General features: G+C 42.0%; 1 protein-coding gene across 2 annotated transcripts in view; it reads left to right on the top strand.

The window, feature by feature from the left end:
- The first annotated feature begins 182 nt into the window (after positions 1–182).
- The window catches only part of GVQW3 (GVQW motif containing 3), a 28,267-nt gene continuing 3,356 nt past the window's right edge, over positions 183–25,093 (top strand). Inside the window, exons 1-2 of one of the 2 annotated variants that reach the window (XM_058545573.1) lie at positions 183–1,131; positions 4,847–8,445. In XM_058545573.1, coding sequence (XP_058401556.1) covers positions 667–1,131; positions 4,847–4,885 — 504 coding nt within the window. In that variant the 5' untranslated portion in view covers positions 183–666 and the 3' untranslated portion in view covers positions 4,886–8,445. Of the gene's footprint in view, positions 1,132–4,846; positions 8,446–25,093 lie in introns of those variants that run through there. The other variant, XM_058545574.1, reaches the window with a different exon arrangement.

Raw genomic sequence — 25,093 nt, 5'->3', positions numbered from 1 at the left:
GCCCCCTCCTTTCCGCCGACTTCTCCGAGGGCGGGCACGCGCAAACGAGCGCGCCGGCCAGGGCGTGGCGCGGCGGAGGTGGGGTCTGGCGCGAGCCGACTCAGTGCGCCTGCGCATGGCCTCCCCCGCGAGGGGAGGGGATTGCGCATGCGGGCGTGTCTCCCGGGACCTCAGAGCAGGCGGGCCCCGGGCAGCTCCGGTAGGTTCGGCGTGCGCGGGTTTCTGCAGCTGTGGGGCGAGCTGGCACGTTACATCACCGGTGCATCTCTCCGTGCTTACTTAAGTTGCCGCCACTTAGGCCTCTATTGCAGAAATAGCCATAGACTCTTAAGGGCCGCGGAATCGGGACGGCCTTGGTGACTGGTTTTGCACACTCCCGGCAGATCTGCGTGCACGAGTTGAATGCAGACGTGGGTTGTAGGAGATTTTATTTTCCCCGGCTTTGCAGCTGCTGTTTGGCCCCGTTAGCGTCTCAGAACGGTCCTCCCCAGCCTCGACTGGAAGCCGAGAGGAGAAAACTCAAAAGCAATTATTCCTCTCTAGTGAGGCTTCCAGAGAAGCAAGAATAGTGACGTGATTACATCTGCAGCCCCGTAGAGACTAGTCCCTCTGTCTTCCCCTCACAGTTGCGGCCTTCTACCTTTCCCGTGTTGTTTCAGTGCCGAAATGAGTGACCGCTATCTAGAACAAAGGATTAGTATCAAATTTTGCGTGAAATTGAACAAGTCTGCAAGTGAGACCCACCATCTCTTAAAAGAGGCTTATGGGGATGAAGTCATGTCAAGGGCCAGAGTTTTTGACTGGCACAAAAGGTTTAAAGAAGGGCGGGAAGATGTTCGAGATGATGCCCGAAGTGGTCGTCCAGTCACCCACCGGACTGATGAAAATATCCAGAAGGTCAAGGACTTGGTTTGTTCAAACAGGCAGTTAACGGTGAGAATGATGGCTGAAGAGTTAAATTTAGATAAAGAAACTGTTAGACTCATTCTGAAAGAAAACCTGAATATGAGGAAAGTTTCTGCAAAAGTTATATCGGGTATTTTGACAGATGAGCCTAAACCTCGAAAACTCGACTTTCGGTCTGATCTTTCCAAGGAAACTAGGAAAAATAGCTCATGTACCAGGAGAAAGGTAACAAGTTCTGAAACATGGAGTCATCTCCAGTGCGAGGCTGGTGGGGAAATGCCTCTGGCAGTACCTCATCCCAAAATCCACTACCCTGCCGGCCAGCTTCTCCAGGCTTCATCTTCAGCAAGCCTCCCCACCAGGGCAGCTCAGGATTGGTTCACACCGTGGTGAGAGGAACATAAGGTAGCTAAACGTGAACTAGAAAGCGGCCTCACGGTTAGGCACCTTCGTATGCTGTTCATCTTTTTTCAGTCTTCTCTGCCACTCCTCCCTACGTGTCTTGGCCCTCCTAGTTACTCTCTGCAGGACTGTTGGGCCATCTTCCTTGCTGTTCTCCACAACTTGGAAGAACTTTTGGCTGTTGACTTCTGGTACTTGCTTGTTCTTGATTTCTTTTGCTTAACAAGTTTGGATCTCTTCACTGCCCAGACCTTAGCTTGTTGTGGCTGTCCTGTTCCTTTGTTCTCAACATTCTGCCTCAGGGGATGGTACCAGTGAAAGGTGGGAACAGGACCTCCTGGAGTCTATCTCTCTATGCCCAGAGAGGCATACTCTTCTGGGAGGACCCCAAAAGAAGGCCTACAGTTCCAGCCTGCTTCACAGTCTCAGGGCCTGAGGTATGGTACAGAAGGCAGTGGTGTGCTGACAGAGAGAGCAAAGCTAAGGGCCAGTCCAGCCCAAATGACTCACTGGGAGCCCCTCAGAACTCAGGGGTTGGACACCCATACTGATCTGCTTACAGACCTGCCCCTCGAAGAACAGGGTTTGTTTCATTCTAGTCCTGTTTTGGACACCTCCCCCCCCCCACCACCATTTGGGTGTCCCCTGTGCTGGAAGAGGAGGATCTGGTCCTAGAAGATATAAACCAGGGGACTCAGGCCCAGGCTGTGATGTGTGGGGAGGAAGACCAGGTGACACTCTAGACTTTGAATTAAAGCAGCCTGCCTACGTGCTGTTTCCCACACAGCAGCCTGTTTTTAGTAACACCAACATGGTCAGGTGTTTTTTGAGCCCCTGCAGTTTTTAAGAACACTCTTGGGCATTGACAGTGTAAAGTCATGAAACAAGATCACCAAGGGCTGGGTGGACTTCATGGATGAGGTGGTTCCTGAAGTGGATTCATAAGGAAGGATGAGACAAGGGGCAGGAAATTAGAGAAAACTTCCCAGGCACGTGGAACAGCATGAGGCCTCGAACCTGCATCAGTAGGAAAATGATGGCACTGTTGGCTGAAATAGCAACCTCCAAAGAGGAAGATAATGGTATTGCACAAGATGAACAATTTGAGATAATATGCTTCCTCTCCTCTGCCCCGTACTCTATGCCAGTAGTTTATAAAGTGCTTCCCCTGAGTCTGTGGATAGGTTTATAATAACCCACTTGTTTGGTTATCTAATTCTCCCATCAGACCCTCAAAACAGTCTCTACAAGGTCACACTCCTTTTTTTTTTTTTTTAATTTATTTGTTTTGTGAGGAAGATCGGCTCTGAGCTAGCATCTGCCAATCCTCCCCTTTTTGCTGAGGAAGACTGGCCCTGGGCTAACATCCATGCCCATCTTCCTCCACTTTATATGGGACGCCGCCACAGCATGGCTTGACAAGCGGTGCATCAGTGTGCGCCTGGGATCCGAACCAGGGAACCCCGGGCCGCCGCAGCAGAGTGCACGCACTTAACTGCTTGCGCCACTGGACCAGCCCCCAAGGTCACACTCCTTTATCTCTTCCTGTTTCTGCCAGGATTTATGGAATGGAACTTTTCGCAAGTGGGTTCCAAGTAATACCACATAGACTGGAAACATCTCAGAATGCCTGGTGGAGATGTGGGGGTCAGAGGGAATGGTTAGTAACAGCATTTCATAGGATTGGTCAATGTCTGTGTTTTACCCAGGAGTTTTTACACATAACAGCTTCTCTTATTTTAACTAGTAAGTTAGTGTACAGGCTCAACACTTATTTATTCAATACAGTTATTTTTAGTTCTGTTCTTTCATTGTCTCTATCCCCTTCAAAAAATTACAAGTTCCTCACTAATACCTATCAGTTTTGAGGCATCTTGAAACCTAGACCTTATCCTACAAATAAAAGATATTGTACAAGAAAACTCTTAAACCAAGCAACAGCTTACAGACTTCTGCCTACTCAGCAAGTTCTAGACGTTACATCTCAGGACCATTATGTCTTCCTACATCAGAGGAGACCCTGGGTTCCCACAGGCACTTACCACCAGGGACACTGCACTTCTGGAACAAAGCCCCCCATGACTGGCTATTGCGACTTTGTGGCTGAACCTCATATTAATCCCTGCTCAGGCCCAATGGTAATTGTTGCAGAATTGTGTGCTCCTGGGCCCAGCCCAGGATCCCACAAAGTACCTACAGGCATCATCTCCAACCTGTTGTAACGCCGAGGTCTTGTGAGAACTTATTTCTGGATTTATTCCTGTCCTGTGAACAGGGCTGGAGTGACCCTTGCAAAAATGCTGGACCAAGACCATGCTAGTGTGTAGGGTACGAGAAGCAATGTTGGCCCAGACAGGGTTTGGACACAGAGCAACCAGAAGCAGGTAATCAAGAGTGTGAATTCAAATTGTTCCAAGTAGCTATAATGAAAAGGACTTAATTTATTACCTTAGAGCACATCCCAAATGGTAGTCAGGTCAAACTTACTATCTGAACCCATTGCCCATTCGCCTGGCTTCCCAGAAAATATTCAATGAGATAATAAACCCTGAGATGCCTCAGATCTGGGGGAAGTAAAATTACTGCCCTAACCCTCATCCAGAGCAAACCATTCACACATGGCTGCTCAGAATCACTAAACCGTAGGCTAGAGTGTGATCTCCTAGGCATGTCCCCAGACAGGAGAGTTATATGACAGGGCCCTTATGTGCCCACCCACCGGATCCATTTATTGCTGACACAAATTTGCCCTGTGCTACCCAGGCCTCTTGATCTCCCGATCCTATAGTCTCCGATCCACCCATCATCATGCCCCAGGCTCCTTCCCTTGGCTTTTCTCACACACCTCTCAGTTTATTTATTCTCCTTCAGTTTGCTCTTGCTCCTCTGTTTCCCTGGTGCTTTGTTTTCTGGTTCTGGACCACGCCTCCCTCCAGTAGCTGCTTTTGGCCACTTTGGTGTGCTGCTCTTGAATTGCCCTTTTGGGGATGGTTTTCCACTAACTTGCGACTCCTCTCCCCTCTGATTTTTGGATGCCTCTTGCAGCTCCCCACTTCAGCCCTATAGTCTTGATTAAGGAAATTGTCTGCACCAGCCCTGGCCCCAAGTTGCCTTCCTGTCCTCAAGAAGCGGGGTGGAGCGACATGGAGGATTGTGTTCTTGTTTTATTTATAAGGGGCATACAAGGAGGAAAAACGCTCCCTCCTTCCCTTAGCCACCAGGGGTTCTACTCCCCAGAGGCAACCATTGTTACTAGTTTCTTAAGGGGGCAGTTTGGTTAGCTGTGGTACTCAGGGGTCGTGAAAGTTTTTCAGAGACAGTATCCAAATCCCATTCTCCCAGCAACTGCGTCTTCCCTGGCAAGAGAAACCCCACCTAACTATAGGAGGTGAAGCCTGGCTCTGTAAGACAGGCGGAAAGCTGGCCATCTGTAAACTTTCACCATAATTCTCCAGCTGAACACACAGTCGGTTAATCACAGTCTTTGGCTTTTAGGCTGATCTCCCTCCTCATCCCTATTCTGGTTCAAAATCCACAGGATTGTCATATGCCACAGCTGAAAGTCCAAGAGGAATAGACACCGTCCAGGGCAGATCATCCCATCCTTGATTTTATCCAATTCTTCCTCCACCCATCACCCCGCCCTACCTTGCTCCTCCTGTCCTACTGGTAATGAGCAAAAACGGAAATACACCAATCTTTGATTTTGAAAAACATGGATAGTTCTGCAGTCTTCTGAATTCTTCCTCTGGCTCTGAATTCTCATCGAAATGTTATTGTTTAGGAAGAATGTGTACCCGGGGCCTGCTTTCCAGAGCCTTCTTTTCAGATTCAGTGCTTAGAGTTCACACATCACTGGAGATGCCCCAGTAAGTCTGGAGGCTAAATGACTTGAGGACATCTCGTAAAGGAGTGGGGTACTGTCGGGGAACTATCTGTCACTGAATCACGTATACTGCTCAGCCAGCCTGCTATTTGCAGACATCATTGCCAGCAAGTCTCACTGGGCTCGTTGGATTGGGTTTCGCTGGGGTCCCATGTGGCTCAATTAGTAAGAGGTTCCTTTGCTGCTGGAACTGTGTAACTGCGTTCTCCAATGGCTTCTTGGTTGGCTTAGACTTCTCAGATTTTACCAGGCTTTTACATCCTCTATGAGGCAGCCCTCCTGTATTTATCTTCTCTAGTCTCTGCTTTATCAGATCCTTGCAAATACTGTCCCAGTGCATCACCCTTCTCCCAGTATTACTATCCAGAAACAAAAAATGTATAGTTGGAAACTTCAGTACCTCCAAGGACCCACTTGGGTCTAGTGAAGGGGTCAGCAAACTTTTTCTATAAAGGAAGTGTCTTAGGATTTGTGGGCTGTACCGTCTCTGTTGTAACAATTCAACATTTTATTGCAAAAGCAGACATAGCTAATATGGAAACAGATGAGCATGGCTGTGTCCTAATGAAACTTTATTTATGGATACTGGAATATGAATATCATGTAATTTTCACATGTCACGAAATATTTTGATTTTTCTTCAACCATTTAAAAATGTAAAAAGCCATTCTTAGACTTCTTAGCCTGCACACCATAGAAAAACAGATGGTCAGCCAGATTTCGCCCATGGACCATAGTTTGCCGACCCCTGGTCTAGTGTATATAAAGTGTGTATATAAAATGACAGATGATGGATCATTGAGCCAGCAGTGTCTAACAATTTACTATATATAAATTGTGCAATATTGAAGGGAATCTTTGGTACCAGGAGAGTGAACTAAAGCTGAATGATTGACTACATTACCTTGACCGTATTCTGGTTCACAAAATGAGTTTTGTGCTGTTTTTGACTAAAAATGACGTTACACAAACTACTACCTATTACACCCTTGTAACATCTCAAAAACAATTTTGGCAATACTGCAAATGGTGCCAAGTTACAACCAGCAATAATAGAATGAACTTAAGGTGGTTCCAAATTGCTGTGCCCATGGGGGCAGCAATTGAAAAGTTTATGTTATCACCTATGAAAGTGACTGTTATGGAGGTGAGCTCACTGAGCTATATTTTTTTGCATGCTTGTAAAAAAAATACATATATATATATTTGCAAATTGTGCCAAGGGTATGTCCTTTTAGGTGTGTTTTCTTGTTTTTCTGCTAAAGACAACTGTATTGTGTCACCTTAAACTGATTTTTCCAAAGTTGAAATAGAATCTCCAGATTGAATAGACCTTTACAAGTGTAAAGGTTCAATCCAGCCAGTCATGTTTCTTTCCGGGAGTAACTAAATCCTACAGCTGCTGAAAAAATGCATCTGAAAGAAGATTCTGTGTTAATTCAATAAATTTTTATTGAGTGGCTGTATGTGCCAGGCACTGTCCTGTGTGCTGGGGTACAGCAATGGACAAAGCAGACACAGGCCTTAGATCTGACAGTCTGAAATCTAATTATATTACTCTTCACTTTTGCAAAACTTCTGTTCCGTATGCTTACACTAACTCATTGTTAATTGCGTACCTGGAAATAGGTATGACCTTTGCCACAGGCCTCTGTGCTATGGTCATAATGCCTTTCCAACTGCGTTAATAATTTGAGGACTGTGTGTTCCACTTAAATTTTATTATCCTTTACACAGAACTGTATTGGTAGAAAAATACACTGGCAATGTTGAAAGTGTAAATTGGCAACAGCTTTCTGAAAAGCAATTTGGCAGTATCTATCAGGAGCTTTAAAAATGCTTATATCTTCTGATCCCCTAATTCCACTTCTGGGAATCTGTCCTAAAGAAATAGTCTAAAATGTGGGCAAAATTTATGCTTAATAATCCAGAAGTCCAACAGTAGAAAATTGGTTAAATAACTTACAGTATGGCTATACAATAGACTATTATGGAGTTGTTATAATTAATATTTATGAAGAGTTAAAACCGCATGGCAAATGCTTATAATGTTAAGTGAAAAGAGTGGTATACAAAATTGTATATGTAAATCCAAAAATGTTTTTAAAATGACTAGAAGGGATATGCGAACTGGGTGGTTGGATTATGAGCGTTTTTAAAATTGTCCTGTTTCTTTTAAAGGTTATTTCTCCAAAATATTATTACTTTTATTATCAGAATAAAACAATAGCACCAAAGGTTGGCAAGGGAGAGAGTGAGGCGAAACCCGAGTTTGGTCGATGAACAGTTAACTGGCTGGGTCGACGTGGAGGCTGTATGATATTGTGTTGATAGCAGGAGTGGGACAGAAGGGAGAAGAGCCTGCCCCCCAGGAGAAGGGGATGTGACCAGAATCCCTACAAAAACCAAAGTGGTATGAGAAGGCACCACGAGTGACAGGCTCCTATTATGTAGTCCTAGGTAGGTAAAAGAGCACATGTGGATCAAGTATATTTGGACAAATGGGAAAGGATATGAAATACTCTCCTGGGTCAAATTGACCTCATTCTTGCATTCTCTCATTCAAAATGGATATTCTCGAGATGGATTTTATTACAGCTGATTCTCTGAAGAATCCTTGAGCTTCCGTATAATTTCTTTAGGATAGAAATGGTTTTCGATGTGCCAAGTCTACCTCCTCCCATACTGAGACACTCAAGCAACACGGATGTACACAGGAATATTTGGTATTCCACACTGAGAATACCATTGCTTATCATTAGTCATCTTAATGTGGTAACTTATAAAACTCTAAGGTTTGCAGATGTTATTTTGTTGGTGTCCAGAATTACTGTGCTTTTTATTTATGTCTGAAGAGTAATCAGGTTATGAGATTTTAAAGTGAGAAATGATGTAGATAATGCCTATCCATAGATGAAATTGTTATTATGTTAGGAAAATGTGTCCTTCATTGTTGCTTTAGCAAAATGTTTGTCATTAAAATGCCAAATATAGCTCCTTGGTAACATTTCAAACTTTCAAATGGGCATACAAGGTAAATACATGTTTTATAGGCATAGAGATTATAGATTTGTCAAACTGGAAGACTTCTCCAGGACTGAAGTCTAAGCCTGAACCTCTTGGTCTATAGAAAGAACAAGAGGGAGACTTAGGTATTAGTTCCAATTCCTTAATGAACCATGTGACTTTGGGCAGTTCATTTGCACCCTTGGAGCACTTCAGTTTACTCATCTATAAAAGGAGAATAATAACACCTGTCTTGTGGAGTTGTACATTTTGATCATTTAACAAATATTTATTGCGTGCTTATATGTGTCTGACACTGTTCTAGACACTGAGGATATAGCAATAAACAAGACAATGTTCCTTCTCCTGAGCTTACATTTAAGTGGGAGAGACAGACAAGAAATAAGATAAATGAGTAAAAGTATAGTATGTTAGAGAATGGTTATTAGATGTGAGGCTTGTATTAAATAATATATGTGAGGTGCCCAACGCAAGACCTGGCGTGTAGTAAGGACTCAATAGATAGTAATTTCCTTTGCTTCATGGTCTTCCTAACTGCTTACCCTACAAAATGGTAGTAATCAACAAAAAGCCTGACCCATTGCCTTCTATCTCTTGCCAGTTAATAAAGCCTAAACCTGTTTTTGCTTAAGAAGACAGAAGAATTCTTACAGTTGTGTTTTGTAGTTCTTGTATGGCAGATGAATCAAGGTGGTGCCCAAACACTGTTGATAAACAGCCTTTTCTGAAGCCGGTTGGCAGGGGTCCTTGCCTGGGGCTGGATGACAGGTGTTAGGTCCACAAAGACAAATGCTTAGTGTCATTGCTGTTTAAGCAAAACAGACTGGAAACTGTGATGGCTGTTTCTCTTAAAGAAAAGATGTGTGCCCTATCTTGTTCCAAACATTGGAGAACTGAGCAAAGTTTGCATTATTTATGGGAGACCAGGGCGTTGACAAAAAGCCAGAAAAAGGAGGATTTGGTGCTTGTGGTATGTTTATACAGTAGTCCCCCCTTATCCACTGTTTCGCTTTCCACGGTTTCAGTTACCCATGGTCAACTGTGGTCTGAAAATATTTAATGGAAAATTCCAGAAATAAACAATTCGTAAGTCTTAAATTGTGTGATGTTCTGAGAAGCATGATGAAATCTCACGCCGTCCCACTCCATCCCACCCAGACGTGAATCATCCCTTTGTCCAGTGTATCCAGGCTGTATCTACTACCCGCCCATTGACCCATTAGTTAGGAAAAAACAAAGTATATACAGGGTTCAGTACTATCTGTGATTTCAGGCATCCACCGGGGGTCTTGGATCATATCTCCCATGGATAAGGGGAGACTACTGTATTTCTGCCCATTGTAGAAAATTTGGAAAGCAGAAATGTTTAAAGAAGCAAGCAAAAGTTCATCCCTAGGGTTCAGGTATTTCACCAGACCCATCTCTGCCTCACCTTCCTCCTTCAAAAACATCCAGTGAACAGTCATACTGAATTGCTTCTTCAGGCCTGGACCTGTACTAGGCACAGAGGGTATGGCCCTTGCACTGAGGCTGTGCCCAGCCTTGTGGGATAGAGAAAAGGCCAGAGACAGCTGAGAATGTGCTCGTATCTTAGACTGCCAGTCTTTCCCAGAGGACAGCTCTGAGGAACAAGCTTTAGCAAAGAATTTGGAACAAAAAGTTGGAATCATCACACCTAGAGTGATCGTGGGAATGAGAAAGTGGGGTATAAAGATGCAGTACACATAGACCAGTGGTAACTGGCATGCTGGCTGTATAGTCCCTGGCTCCTCTTATGAAGAAGGGCCCTGAGCCCTGTCAACGAGGATTTGGAGTAAAGTATTACCTCCCAGGAGAACTGGACGTTAGGGTGTGGGCCAGCACCCCCGTACCTCGCTTTAAAAGCCTAATAAGTGAAAATTCAGAATTATAGCTCAGATTAGATGAGGAAATTGGGCCAGGGAGGTTGAGTGACTTCTTGAATCACACATCTAGTTGGTGTCAGAGCCAGGATAATAATGAAGGATCTTGAATTTCACTCAGTCCAGTGAGTTTTTTCCATTACTCCATTGGTAACAATTTCCTTTACTAAAGTGTACATTCTTAAGATATCTTTAAAATAGTGGTCACCTTTCTGTGAGATAAATATGATTTACTAACAGTTGATTTACATGCAATTTTTCCGAAACATATTGATGGTGTAGAAGGTGGTACAGAGGTTTTTCCAAGTCTCCCTGAGGCGTTCAGGCCCCCTGGTCCTTCTTCCAGAGTTGTGTCTTCATAAGTACATGTTGGCACACTGTCATTCATTTTTTTCCAGATGTTCTTCCCAAGTAGTGTGTTATGTTTTGTGTTTTTAATATTTCTTATATATGTTTTTTAAATCTGGGCACATAAATCCTAATAAAATTCTCAACTATCTCTTCTATGCTGTCTCCAATTTCCGGGTGTGTTTATATTTATGACACAGTGTCTGAAGGCATGAACGCTATCACATCATTAGGGTTTATATTCCTAAACCGTAGACTTGTGTTTCTAGATGTTTTGAAAATTCCTTACACTTCACTTGTAAATGCCGCTCTACTGTGCCATGACATTTCCATAGTAACATGTATTTCAAACAGGAAGACAGAGGAAGCCCAAGAAAAAGGGAAGTAGGTTTCAAATGCAAAAAAAAAAAAAAAAGAGATCATTAAAAATAGTAGAATACCTAAGATGGGGAGGGGGGTGTAAATTCTAGTTTGATGTCCGCTGAGAACAGAATGCTCTGCAGGCCCTCCATAGGGACCTGGCAGTATCCACCACCCACCACGTGGTTCAGTTTTCGAGTCACACTCTCTTTGACCCTCATATCCAGTCAGGTCCATGTCATTCCCCTCATATTTCTTAGTGTCGCCTACTGCAACCAGACAGGGGTGGCCATCCACCTGTCACCTCACTGTCCTGCAGTCATCCTCTACCCTGCTCGTGTGCTATTTGGTTTAGAGTTTGCTGAAAACTGGAGGCTCTTTGACGAGCTTTCTGAGCTTGCTCAAGGCACCCCTTCTACCTGGAATCCCTTCCTGCTGCTATCCTCCTGGCAAACTCCTACTTAGCACTGAAGCCTCAGCCTGGCCATTGCTGTTCTCTGTGCCCCCTCGGGAAAGCAGCCACCCCCAGTGTACAGTGCATATTCTTAGATCAAGGAAACTAACACTTAACTTAATTGCTTGCAGAATGTTTTTCCTCCCCTACCAGCCCATGAACTCAAAAGCCAAGACCACATCTGATTATTCTCTGTATTCCCTGCATCCAGAATGTAGCTTGCCTGGAATCTTTCAATAAATGTTTGATGACAACTAAAAGAAGAGACTTTTTTTAAATTGATGTCATAATAGTTTATAACATTGTGATATTTCAGTTGTACATTATTATTTGTCAGTCACCATATAAATGCTCCCCTTCACCCCTTGTGCCCACCCCCCAACCACCTTCCACCTGGTAACCACCAAACTGTTCTCTTTATCCATGTGTTAGTTTATATTCCACATATGAGTGAAGTTATACGGTGTTTGTCTTTCTCTGTCTGGCTCATTTCACTTAACATAATACCCTCCAGGGCCATCCATGTTGTTGCAAATGGGACGATTTTGTCTTTTTTATGGCTGAGTAGTATTCCATTGTATATATATATCACATCTTTTTTATCCAATCATCTGTCGATGGACACTTGGGTTGCTTCCACATCTTGGCTATAGTGAATAATGCTGCAATAAACATAGCGGTGCATAAGCCTCTTTGGATTATTGATTTCAAGTTCTTTGGATAAATACACAGGAGTGGGATAGCTGCATCATAAGGTATTTCTATTTTTAATTTTTTGAGAAATTTCCATACTGTTTTCCATAGATGTTGCACCAGTTTGCATTCCCACCAGCAGTGAATGAGGGTTCCCTTTTCTCCACATCCTCTCCAACATTTGTTATTTTTTGTCGTGGTGATTATAGCCATTCTAACAGGTATAAGGTGATGTCTTAGTGTAATTTTGATTTGCATTTCCCTGATGATTAGTAATGTTGAACATCTTTTCATGTGCCTATTGGCGATCTGTATATCTTCCTTGGAAAAATGTCTGTTCATATCCTCTGCCCATCTTTTGATCGGGTTATTTGTTTTTTTGTTGTTCAGTTGTGTGAGGTCTTATATATTTTGGAGATTGACGGCTTGTCAGATATAAGATTTGCAAATATTTTCTCCCAGTTCATGGGTTGTCTTTTCATTTTGATCCTGGTTTCCTTTGCCTTACGGAAGCTCTTTAGTCTGATGAAGTCTCACTTGTTTATTTTTTCTTTTGTTTCCCTTATCCTAGTAGACATGGAATTCGAAAAGATCCCTCTAAGACCAATGTCAAAGAGTATTCTGCCTATATTTTCTTAAGAGAAGAGACTTTTTATGGTAATTGCTTTTTTTTTATTGTGGCAAAATTCACATAACAAAATTCACCATGTTAACCATTTTAAAGTGTACATTTCAGTGGCATTTAGTACACTCACAGTGTTGTACAACCATCACCACTATCTAGTTCCAGAACATTTTCATCACTCCAAAAGGAAACCTTGTATCCATTAAGCAGACACTCCCCATTCCCCCTGTACCCGCAGTCCCTGACAACCACTAATCAACTTTCTGCTCTATGGATTTGCCTATTCTGAAAATTTCATATAAATAGAATCATGTAGTGTGTGGTCTCTTGTGTCTCGCTTCTTTGCCTTAGCATAATGTTTTCAAGATTCATCCATATTGTAGCATGTATCAGTACTTCATTCCTTTTTGTGGCTGAATAATATTCCATTGTTTGTTATACCACATTTTGTTTATCCATTCATCCATTGATGGACATTTGAGTTGTTTCCATCTTTTGATTATTAATGAATAGTGCTGCTCTGAACATGTATGAACAAGTTTATGTTTGAACACCTGTTTTTAATTCTCTTGGGTATATACCTAGGAATAGATTTGCTGGTCATATGGTAATCGTATGTTTAACTTATTGAGGAAACACCAGACTATTTTCCACAGCAATTGCACCATTTTACATTTCCACTAGCAATGTATGAACTGAAGATTCCAATTTCTCCAATAATGCCAACACATTATTTTCTCTCTCTCTTTTTTTTTTGTTATCCATCCTAGTGAGTGTGAAGTGGAATATCATTGTGGTTTTGATTTGCATTTCCCTAACAACTAATGATGTTAAGCTTCTTTTCATGTGCTTTTTGGCCATGTGTATATCTTCTTTGGGGAAATGTCTTTTCAAGTCCTTTGCCCATTTTTTATTTGGGTTATTTGTCTTTTTGTTGTTGAGTATAGGTGTTCTTTATATATTCTGAATACTAGACTCTTATTAGATATACTGTTTGCAAATATTTTCTGCCATTCTATGGATTGTCTTTTCACTTTCTTGATAGTGTCCTTTGATGCACAAAAGTTTTTGATTTTGAGGAAGTCCAATTTATTTATTTATTTTTTGGTTGATGGTGCTAAGAAACCATTGCCAAATTCAGAGTCATGAAGATTTATCCCTATGTTTTCTTCCAAGAGTTTTAGTTTTAGGTCTTTGATCCATTTTGAGTTTGTTTTTGCATATGGTGTGAGGTAAGTGTCCAACGTCATTCTTTTGTGTGTGGATATCCAGTTGTTGCTGCACCATTTATTGAAAAGACTATTCTTTCCCCATTGTCACATTTGTTTTTGAAGGATATTTTTAAATTGTAAGTTGACAATTCTTTTCTTTCTGTGCCTTAAAGATTTTGCTCCACTACCTTCCCGCTTGCATTGTCTCTGATGAAGAGTCTGCTGCAATTCTTATCTTTGTTCCTCTGTATGTACTGTTTCCTCTCTTGCTGCTCTTAGGACTTTTTCTTTATTAGTGACTTTAGCAATTTGATTAAGATATGCCCTGGGGGCTGGCCCGGTGGCATAGTGGTTAAGTTCGAGCGCTCCGCTTCGGCGGCTGGGGGTTCGCAGGTTCGGATCCTGGGTATGGATCTATGCACCGCTTATCAAGCCATGCTGTGGCAGGCACCCCACATATAAAGTAGAAGAAGATGGGCATGGATGTTAGCCCAGGGCCAACCTTCCTCAGCAAAAAGAGGAGGATTGGCAACAGATGTTAGCTCAGGACTAATCTTTCTCACCCAAAAAAAAAAAAAAAAAGATATACCCTGGTGTAGCTTTCTTCATGTTTCTTGTGCTAGAGATTCATCGAGCTTCTTGGATTTATGGGCCTAAAGTTTTCACCAAATTTGGAAAATTTATGGCCATTTTTTCTTCAAATATTTTTCTGCCCTTCCCTCCATTAGGGACTCCAATTACATGTATATTAGGCCACTTAAAGTTGTCCTGTGGCTCATTGATGCTCTGCTCAATTTTTTCTGTCTTTTTTCCCCTCTCTTTTTGTGTCTTTTTATATAGTTTCTATTGCTGTGTCTCCAAATTCACTAATCCTTTCTTCTGAAATGTCTAATCTATTTTAATCCTATTTTGTGTACTTTTCATCTCAGATATCATGATTCCATCTCAAGAAGTTTAACTTGGGTTTTTTAAATAGATTTTTTATTTTGGAATAATTTTAGATTTACAGAAAATTTGCAAAGATAGTACAGAGCATTCCTATACACCCCTCATCCAGTTTTAGTTTCTCCTAATGTTATTATCTTACATTACTGTGGTACACTTATCAAAACTAAGATACCAACATTTGTACATTACTATTAACTAAACTCCACACTTTTATTCAGATTTCAACAGTTTTTCCATTAATGTCTTTTTTTTCCATTCCAGGAACCAATTAAGGATATCACATTTCATTTAGTTGTTATGTCTCCTTAATCTCTTCTGACCCATGACAGTTTCTCAGTCTTTTCTTCTTTTTCATGAGCTTGAAAGTTTTGAGCAGTACTGGTCATGTATTTTATAGAATATCCCTTAATCTGGATTTGCATGATGTTTTTCTCATGATTAGACTGGGTTTATGGGTTTTGGGAAAGACTAACATAGAGGTAAAGTGTCCTCATATCAAATTAGAAGACACCTGATATCATTGGTGATATTAACTTTAATCACTTGGTTAAGGTAGTTTTGCTAGATTTTCATATTGCAAAGTTACTATTTTTCTTTTTCCATCCTCTGTTCTTTGGAAGCAAGTCACTAAGTTCAGCCCACACCACACTCAAGGGGAGGGGAGTGATTAAGTCCCACCTCTTGCAGAGGGGGAGTATTTGCATATATTATTTGGAATTCTTCTGTATAGAATAGTTATCTTTTCTCCCCCATTTATTTATTTATTCAATCGTTTATTTATATTAGTTTGGACTCATGTATGTTTATTTAATATTTTGGATTGTAATCCAATACTATGTTATTTATTTTACTGCTCAAATTTTTGCAGCTTTGGCCATTGGATGCCCTTTCAGGTTGGCTTCTGTGTCTCTGATATTCTCCCATCCTTTTGTTTTTGAGCACTTCCTTACTTTCTAGTACTATAGCATGCTCCAGGATCATCTCATATTTCCCTGTTCCAGATCTGCAATCAAACGTTTCTCTAAAGAACCCTGGTTCCTTTTATTGGAGAATGGTATTTAGAAACCAAGATATGGGCACTGAGTGCGTTTGTTGCCAGTGGGATTTGGATCTTTTTTATATCCTCTATGTCTCTACTTAACAATCTAGTCTTTTCTCTAGCTTCTTGACCACATGGAATACATTTATAACTGTTTTAATGTCCTTATCTATCCATTCTACCTATCTTGGCCAGTTTCAATTGAGTGATTTTTCTCCTCATTATGGATCCTTTTGCATGAGTCTTTTGGCTTTTTGGAAATAGCCTTTGGCTATTACTTTTAAGCTTTATTAGATGGGGCCAGAGCCGTATTAGTCTAGGGCTAATTTTTCCCCTCTATTGTGGCAAAGCCCACCTGATACCTTGTGAAATATGCCTTGCCACTCTGAATATTGGAAACAGGAGCCAGACCTGTGTGATCTCTGAGAATTGTTCTTCTGATTCTTTTGGATGGTTCTTTCTCTAGCCTCAGGCAGTTTCCTCGCATGCATGCTGAAGCATGCTGAAGACTCGAGGAGTACCCTCAGCAGGGTACTCTTGTTGTGCAGCTCTCTTCTCTTTGGTATTCTTCCCTGTGAACTCTTGCCACCTTGACCTCCCCAGACTCCTAGCTCCATCTCCTCAACTCAGGGAAACTACTGGGCTCTGCCTGCATTTACTCTCTCAGCACCACAGCCTAGAAACCCTCTCCAGGAGGTAAGCAGGGACAATCATAGGGCTTACCTCACTTGTTTCTTGTCTCTCAGGGATCAGTCTTTAGTTGCCTGATATCTACTGTCTTAAAAACCATGGTTTCATACATTTTGTCCAGATTTGTAGCTGCTTCAAGTGGGAAGGTAAATCTAGTCCCTATTACTACATCTTGGCCAGAAGCAACAGTATAAGCATAGGAAGTTAATAGAGCCAGGGGCTATGATTAGCGCACAGGCATGCATATCATAAGACGTAAAGAGGTAATATCATATAGTGGTTAATTAAGAGTATAGACTCTGGAGCCAGACTGCCTGGGTTCAAATTCTGGCTCTCCATCTCACTAACTGTATACCCTGGGCCAGTTATATAACCTTTCCAGGCCTCAATTTCCTCTTCTTAAAATGGGGACCATAATGGCCCTATCTGATTGGAATGAGATGGGGGTAAAATAGATTAATACATGTAAAGCATTTGGAAAAGTGTGTGGTTTAGAGCAAGCATTCAATAAATATTAACTATTATTATTCTGTATACTTGTTAAGAGTGGTCAGCAAATTTGGCTGTGAGTTTCCTAGTGACCCTAGCAAAGTGGAAATATTGGTTACAGGATTTAGTGTCCATAAAATATATACAAACTTGTTGTACAGGACAATTACAGATTTCAGAATATTTCCCCCCGAGATTCCTCATAAAGAGGATTCTGTCTGTTCCTGGAATAATATAACAGCCAGAGCGAGTTTCCCAGGATTTTGTCTTTACCATCCCTCCAAGTAGCCAATAGCTTCACACCAGAGCTCAGTTCAATAAAAGTGATTCCACTGTGACTGAAATATTGCTGTACCTTTGCTCTGGCTTAATCCAAAGATAAAATTTATAGCGTCAAAATGAAACTACTGCACCACATGTCATTTGGGTAAGTCTCCATATATATAGGGGGGTCAATCAGGAGACAATTACAGTGGTTCAGGCAAAAGGCAACTAAAGCCTGAGCCAAAGAACTAGCTAGAGGGTGAAAGCGTGTTGGCTCGGAACCAATCCACTGTGGTATGAGAATCCACAAGGCTTGGCAACTGACTCAGTACAGCAACAGGGAGGAGGAAATTTCGAGGCCTAGGAATGCAAGTATGGAAAGATGGAAAGAAAAAATCTTGATCGTTGTGTTTTTCTGTAGCCTTACAATATTTTGTCAGCTTACTCTATCAGCTTCTGAGGGAGATGTGTTAAAATCTCCCTCTATGTGAATTTGTCTGTTTCTCCTTGTAATTCTGTCTTATATATTTGGAGGCAGTGTTTCCAATTGGTACAGTGATGTTCTGGGTCATCATATCTTCCTGATGAACTCTCTCTTTTATCATGAAAATATATGACTATCCCTAATAATGCTTCTTGCCTTAAAATCTATTATTATTACATTATTTTGCTTAGTATTTGCCTAGTATATTTTTCGCCATCCTTTTAACGTTTCTGTGTCATTATCATGGATGTATTATTATAATCAACATACAGCTGGATTTTTGTGTGTGTGTGTGTGAGGAAGATCGGCCCTGAGCTAACATCTGCCAATCCTCCTCTTTTTGCTGAGGAAGACCGGCCCTGGGCTAACATCCATGCCCATCTTCCTCCACTTCATATGGGACGCCGCCACAGCATGGCCTGACAAGCCGTGTGTCGGTGCGCACCCGGGATCCGAACTGGCCAACCCCGGGCCACCGCAGCGGAGTGCGTGCACTTGACCACTTGCGCCACCGGGCTGGCCTCCTACAGCTGGATTTTTAAAAATCCAATCTGACAATCTTTGTTTTTTCTAGGCATGTTTATATTTCTTATTGTTATGATATATTGGGGACATTTTCCCCATTGTTTTGTTTTGTTTGCTATATGTTTTTTTGCTTTATTCTCTTATCCTGCCATCTTTTGATGTGGTTGTTTTCTTTACTCCCTTTTTATTCTATTCTTTCTGAGTGTTCTCATATTATTAATGTGCATACTTAAGATCAGTAAGTTAATTACTATCTCTAGCTCATTGTGAAGATTTCAGGATCCTTAGAATTCTTTCATTCTGATCTCCACCCCCTTCTGTCTTCCAAGTAATTTGCTTTTTAGCATTTTAGTTCTGACTTATTTTGACCACTCACCCCTCCATTAGATGTTTCAATAGCCAGTATTTATTTAGATTTACAAACCTGCATACCAGTTTCTTTGCCTAGCTTTCTTTAGTCCTTTCTTTTTATTGAAGTATAAATCACAGACAATAAAATTCATCCTTTTAGAGTGTACAATTCAATAGTTTTTAGTATATTCACAAAATTGTGCAACCATCACTACTATCTAATTTTAGAACATTCTCATCATCCCAAAAAGAAATCCCATACCCATTACCAGTCACTCCCCATTCACTCCTATCCCCGGCCCCTGGCAATCACTAATCTACTTTCTGTCTCTATGTAGTTGTGTATTCTGGACATTTCATATAAATGGAATCATGTAATATATGGCCTTTTGTGTCTGGCTTCTTTCAATTAGCGTAATGTTTTCAAGGTTCGTCCATGTTGGGGAAGGTATTAGTACTTCATTCCTTTTTATACGTCAATAATATTCCATTGTATGGATAAACCGCATTTGATTTATCTATTCATTAGTTGATGGACATTTGGGTTGTTTCCACCTTTTGGCTGTTATACGTTAATGCTGCTATGAACATTCATGTGCAAGTATTTTTGTAGACATATGTTTTCAGATCTCTTAGATATATACCTAGGAGTGGAAGCCATTATTTCTTGTATCCAGTGGTGTGCTGATAGATATTTAACAACCAGGTCTCATGTGGTGGGGGTAAGGGAACCCTGATTTGTGGAATTTGTTGATCTGTGGGGTGTAAATACTCAAGTTGCCAAGGTCACCTCACTGAAATATAGAGATGGGAAGAAATGTGTGGTAGCACACACTCTGCAGTGGTTCTACCATACAGATACAGGAGGCATGAATAACCTCAAGAGAACAGACAAGGGGCCAGCCCGGTGATGTAGTGGTTAAGTTCATGCACTCGCCTTAGGTGGTCTGGGGTTCACGGGTTCAGATCCCGGACACGGACGTACACACCGCTCGTCAAGCCATGCTGTGGCAGCATCCCATATACAAAATAGAGGAAGATTGGCACAGATGTTAGCTCAGTGACAATCTTCCTCACCAAAAAAAAAAAAGAGAGACTAGATGATGGCAAAATTGTAGTAAAATAATTAAGAAATGATGCATTGTGAGGATTTCTTACCTTTATTTTTAGAATAATTCATTTAATTCTAAGTTTATATAATTTAATTTTAATAATGACTATTTAACAGCCAGTTCAAAATTCATGAAATTTTAACTGTCAGCTCTCTGGGCTGACACGAGCTGGCTCTGGCACCTCACTTGCATCCTACTCCTTGCATCTCACTTCTTCTTTCTGGATTGAATTTTCTTCTTACTAAGGTATATCCATTAGTGTTCTTTCAGCAAGAGTTCATGTGAGGTAAACTCACTGTCTGAAAATTTCGCTCTCATTTATGAATTTAACTGTGTATAGAATTCTGTTTTGAGATTTATTTTCTTTCCACACTTTGAAGATATTATCCTCCTGTCTTTTGGTTTCCATTGTTGCTAATGAGAAGACTGCCATCATTGTAGACATCCCTTTTGGTAATCTCTCCCTTTTCACTGAAGGCTTTTATATTTTTCTCTTTGCCTTGCGGTTTTGCAGTTTCATCAGGGTATGACTAGTTATGAAATTTTTTATTGACTGTCTTGATATGTTTCTTCAATTTCAGAAAATTGTCAGCCTTTGTGATAGTTGATTTTATGTGTCAACTTGACAGAATCATTGAGTGCCCAGACATTTGGTCAAACATCATCCTGGGTGTGTCTGTGAGGGTGTTTTTGTATGAGATTAACATCTAAATTGGTAGACTGAGTGTAGCAGATTGCCCTTCCTAATGTGAGTGGGCCTCATCTAATCAGGCCTGAATGAAACAAAAAGTCTGACCCTCCCACAGGTAAGAAGGGACTCCTCCTACCTGGCTGTTTGAGTTGGGACATCAGTCTTTTCTTGCCTTCAGACTCAAACTGAAACCTCAGCTCCTCTTGGGTCTCAAGACTGCTGGCTTTCAGACTGAAACTTACATTGTCAGCTCTCCTGGTTCTCAGGCCTTCAAACTCAGACTGGAACTATATCTCTGGGTCTTCTGGGTCTCCAGGTTGCCAGCAAATCTTGGGACTTGTCAGCTTCCATAATTGCATGAGCTAATTCCTTATAATAAATTTATATATATGTATAAATATATATATACACACACATATACATATATAGATATATACACACAGATATGTTGGTTCTGTTTCTCTGGAGAACCCTAATATAGTTATAATATTTTTAATAATGATTTTCCACCATTCCCTCTATTCAATCTTTCTGGAACTCCTATTAGACATACACTTGACTTTGTCTTTTTATCCTTCATAGCTTTTAATCTCTTGTTTAGGTTTTCTATCTCTTTCTCTGGTTTTACTCCATTTTGGGTGATTTCCTCCAATATCTCTTCTAATTCCCTCTTCAGCTAATCTAATAGGTAGTTTAACTCATCCTTGGAGTTTTTAATTTCAGTGGCTATGTTTTTCGTTTCTGGAAGTTCTAGATGGTTCTTTTTCAAATCTCCCAACTCTTTTCCCCTCTTTTTTTTTCTTTTTTTTGTGAGGAAGATCAGCCCTGAGCTAACTTCCCTGCTAATCCTCCTCTTTTTGCTGAGGAAGACCGGCTCTGAGCTAACATCTATTGCCAATCCTCCTCCTTTGTCTTTTTTTCCCCAAAGCCCCAGTAGATAGTTGTATGTCGTAGTTGCACATCCTTCTAGTTGTTATATGTGGGACACAGCCTCAGCATGGCCGGAGAAGCAGTGTGTTGGTGTGCGCCTGGGATCTGAACCCGGGCCGCCAGTAGCGTAGCGCATACACTTAACCGCTAAGCCATGGGGCTGGCCCCTTATCTCTATTTTAATCATCCTAATTCAGAGTCTCTTTCAGATGGTTCTATTTTTGCCCTTCTTCTCTCTAGTTTGTTGTGTTTGTTGACTCTCCATTTTGGCCATTTCTTTCCTCACGTGTTTTGTTTCTTTTTGTGAACATCTTCATCAGGGATTGTTTTTTCTAGTGGATTCTGCAAGCCCTAGATTGTTAAGCATCCCTACAGAGCTATTTTGAATTTGCTTCAGCCTAAACCTAAGAATTTTAATACGTCTTACTTCAGCCCTAAGAATTTTAATGGTCTGGACCTATTTTTGTGTTAATTTATCTCAGTAGGTGCCTGTGTATACTGGTAGAGTGAATTTAAACCCCATATGCATTTTGCAGAGATTGGGGTTTCTATTTCTCACGAGCGTCATTTTTCCCCACCCAAGGCCTCTTCAGACACCAAGCTTCCTTGCATCTTCTCTAACCCTGGAGTACAGTGTTTCCCGTCTCCTTTTATGGCAGGGGCAGAGCTTCCAATGTCATAGCTTCAAGCAAGGGACTCCGTTCCAGCTTCTTCACCTGGCTGGGACTGAAGCCCCATCTCCTACTCCCTAGTGCGCAATGGAACCCTAGCCTGCTGCTCTCAGGATCTATAGCTGAGTGTGCAATCCCTGTGTGCTGCTAAGGCACGTCATCTCTACCCTGTTCTGGCTTTGAGTTTTTCATTTCTGACATCTGGGGATTTCCCTTTACACTTTTCAAATTTGGCGATAAAAATATAACATTGCTGTTATAGTTCATCCAGCATCTCTATATGTCTGTAGCAGGGGATGGGATGGGAAATCCATCTATATCAGCATAGTTGGTCATGTTTCTGGAAGTTGCCAGATCAGACACAATAATTCTGTGAGGAAGACATATATTGTCTCTATTTTATAGATAAGAAAACTGAAGCTCAGAAATGGTTGTCTAAATTGCCAAACCCATAAAACTGTAAGTGGGGAAATAGGTCTTATGTTCAGTCTGTTTGTCCACAAAATCCCAGGTAAGATATCTAGGCCTCTTAAAGGCAGTTCAGTACCTCTGCCTTCTCTCCATTGTTAGTCTTTATGGACAATTCACTCCAGGAATTTTGCTGAAGCAAATACTCTGGAAAAGATTCCTCCTGCTTCCTAGGTAAGGCTGTTTGGGAGAGGGGGAGGGAGTAGAATGGAAACTGTGGAAGCTGGGCTCTCCTGAACCTAAAAGTCGGTAGGAGCATTTGGCTGGGAGCATGTGAAAGCCAACAGGCATTTCAACCACCATTGAGAAGCATCCCCAAGCTCACTTATGTGGTGGGCAGTGAAGGGGACATACTGAGAGTCGTGCACATTGTTTTTGGCTTGACTCTGGAAGGAGGAAGCCCAGGCCATGTAAGATTTCCCTGTAAGTTCTGCTGGGTTGGGGGATGTCTCAGCAGAGACTGGCATACTCTGAGGCTTTTCACTTCACTTCCTAGCCTGGGAGCACCTCTTACCCTGGGCATCTTGCACAGGGCCTGGCCCTGAGGAAGTGACCTGCAAGGATGTGGTGGATCAGTGGCGGTCAGTTCAGGTGTAGCTGGGGAAAAAGAAGACGCTTCAAGTATTTACAGTAGAGGGACCTTAATGAGTTGGTTACCCAGGTGATGGAATAAGGGACAAAGAGGCATCCCAGAGCTTAGCAAGAGCAGGAAACCACTGCCACTGATAAGGCAAGGGGACAGATGGGGAAGGCAATGTCACCAGGGCCCAGAAGCCAGGCGATCAGAAGCTTGAACCCTAGCAGGCCTGTCAGTGGGAGCAGGAGCCGTGGAGGACAGGTGGCCAGAGGTGCCTCCTGGGGCAGATGGGGGGAGAAAAAACACTGGCCACTTCCTACCCCCATCTCCTGCTAGTGCCTTCCACCTACCCCCATCTCCTGCTGGTAACTTCCTTTGGCCAAACTCAACTGGAAGTCAGATGTTTTGGAGCCTGGAGTCATGGGGTCAATGGATCAACCTCCCTGTGTTACAGAGCAGAGCAGAGGAGGAGAGGGCCGGGGGATGGGTCTGAGAACAGGCTCAGGACTGGCGTGGAAGGAAGGAAGAAAAGAAGGAAAGGAGAGAAGACAAGCCTATATGTAACATATAAGCATTCTGAAATACTTTTTATATATAATTTTGCAATTAAAAAGAGTCTTGAGGATAAAAAGTTGCCTTCTTTGCTTAGTTGTGAGGATGAAATGACAAAATGGATGTGAAAATATTTTGAAGATTGCCAAGTGCTGCACAAATATGAGGTAATCATCATTAATCTCATTAGTTCTTTAGAAGGAGGTATTTTCTGTGAATATCAGTGTAAATAGGAACCTTTTATTGAGCATCGATTATGTGTTACAATTTTTATACGCATGTGTATTTGAATATTTTTAGCTGCAAGTAATGATAACTAACAGTGACTTAAACAAACAGGTAGCTATTTTCTGACATAACAAGAATTCCAGAGGTGCTCCTTTGGCCTTTCCATCTTGATACAAGATGGCTGCAATGCTCAGCCTTCACCTCCAAGTTCAAGGCAGGAAGGGGTGGAGGTGAGAGGACAGTTCAGACTCAGCTGTCCTATTTCATTAGGAAAGCAAAAGCTCTCCCAACAACTCCCACCAGCGTTCTACCTAAATCTTATTGGCCAGAACTGGGCCACACGATCACCCCGATCACCCCTAACTACAACGGAGCGGTGGTGGGAGGTAGCAAGGGAGAAATGGCCTCTGGGTGTCTGCCACACGCGTATAAGGCACAGTACTTGGCACAGAGGAAGGGCTCAATAGGTGTTAGCTATTTTATGTGCCTGTGTGTGTGTGTATGTTGTGTGTCTGTGTGTGGTTATATGTGTTCTCCATCGCTCCAAACAATCCTGTGAAGTAGTTTTCTCTACAAATGAGGCCTAACACCCAGCTGGTACAAAGCAGAGCCAGGCATCAGACCCAGTTCTTTCTGACTGCAGTCTGAGGGGTCTTTCCATTGCCCCACCATGCCCCGCGCTCTCCTCAACTGGACCTCTACGGTCTTGGTGTTGGAATCACATCAGGCCCCAGTGGGCTTGAAGAAGAGAGAAGGTGGAAAGAGATCAGCTCTGAAATAAGTTGAGGCCTGCCTCTGGGGCTCTACACGGCGGAACGATGAAGTCATGAGAAGAGGTTCCGTAATTACACATGCTAGCCTTGTGCCTCCACCTGAGCGTGGCCACTTTGGAATGGTCATGCTGGGAGGCTTGGCACTTGTTCTGATGATGCTGCTACTGCCCAGAACTCCTGTGAGACTCTCCTTTATGAGTTACCGAAAGACCTCAATCTCATTGCTGTAAAATGACACCTCATGTCTGACCCCAAACCCAGCTGCAGCTCCTCATCTCATTTACCATGAATTCCAAATGGCTTTTGACTGTTGCCAAAAATAAAAGATCATTCCCCAAAGACAGAATTGTACTGTAATTTAGATGCAAAAGAATGGGTTGTCTGATCTGCAGGCAATTTTCGAATCAGAATTATAGAAATGTTTAAAGCAGTAGAAGCACTGTTCAAATAAATATACCCTCCCAGGTTGATAACTGGGAAAAAGACAA

The sequence above is a fragment of the Diceros bicornis genome, chromosome 7 (genome assembly GCF_020826845.1).
Source record: "Diceros bicornis minor isolate mBicDic1 chromosome 7, mDicBic1.mat.cur, whole genome shotgun sequence".
Classification (NCBI taxonomy): Eukaryota; Metazoa; Chordata; class Mammalia; order Perissodactyla; family Rhinocerotidae; genus Diceros; species Diceros bicornis.
Note: the sequence above shows the minus strand (reverse complement) of the source record. Positions and strands in the feature narration are given on the sequence as shown.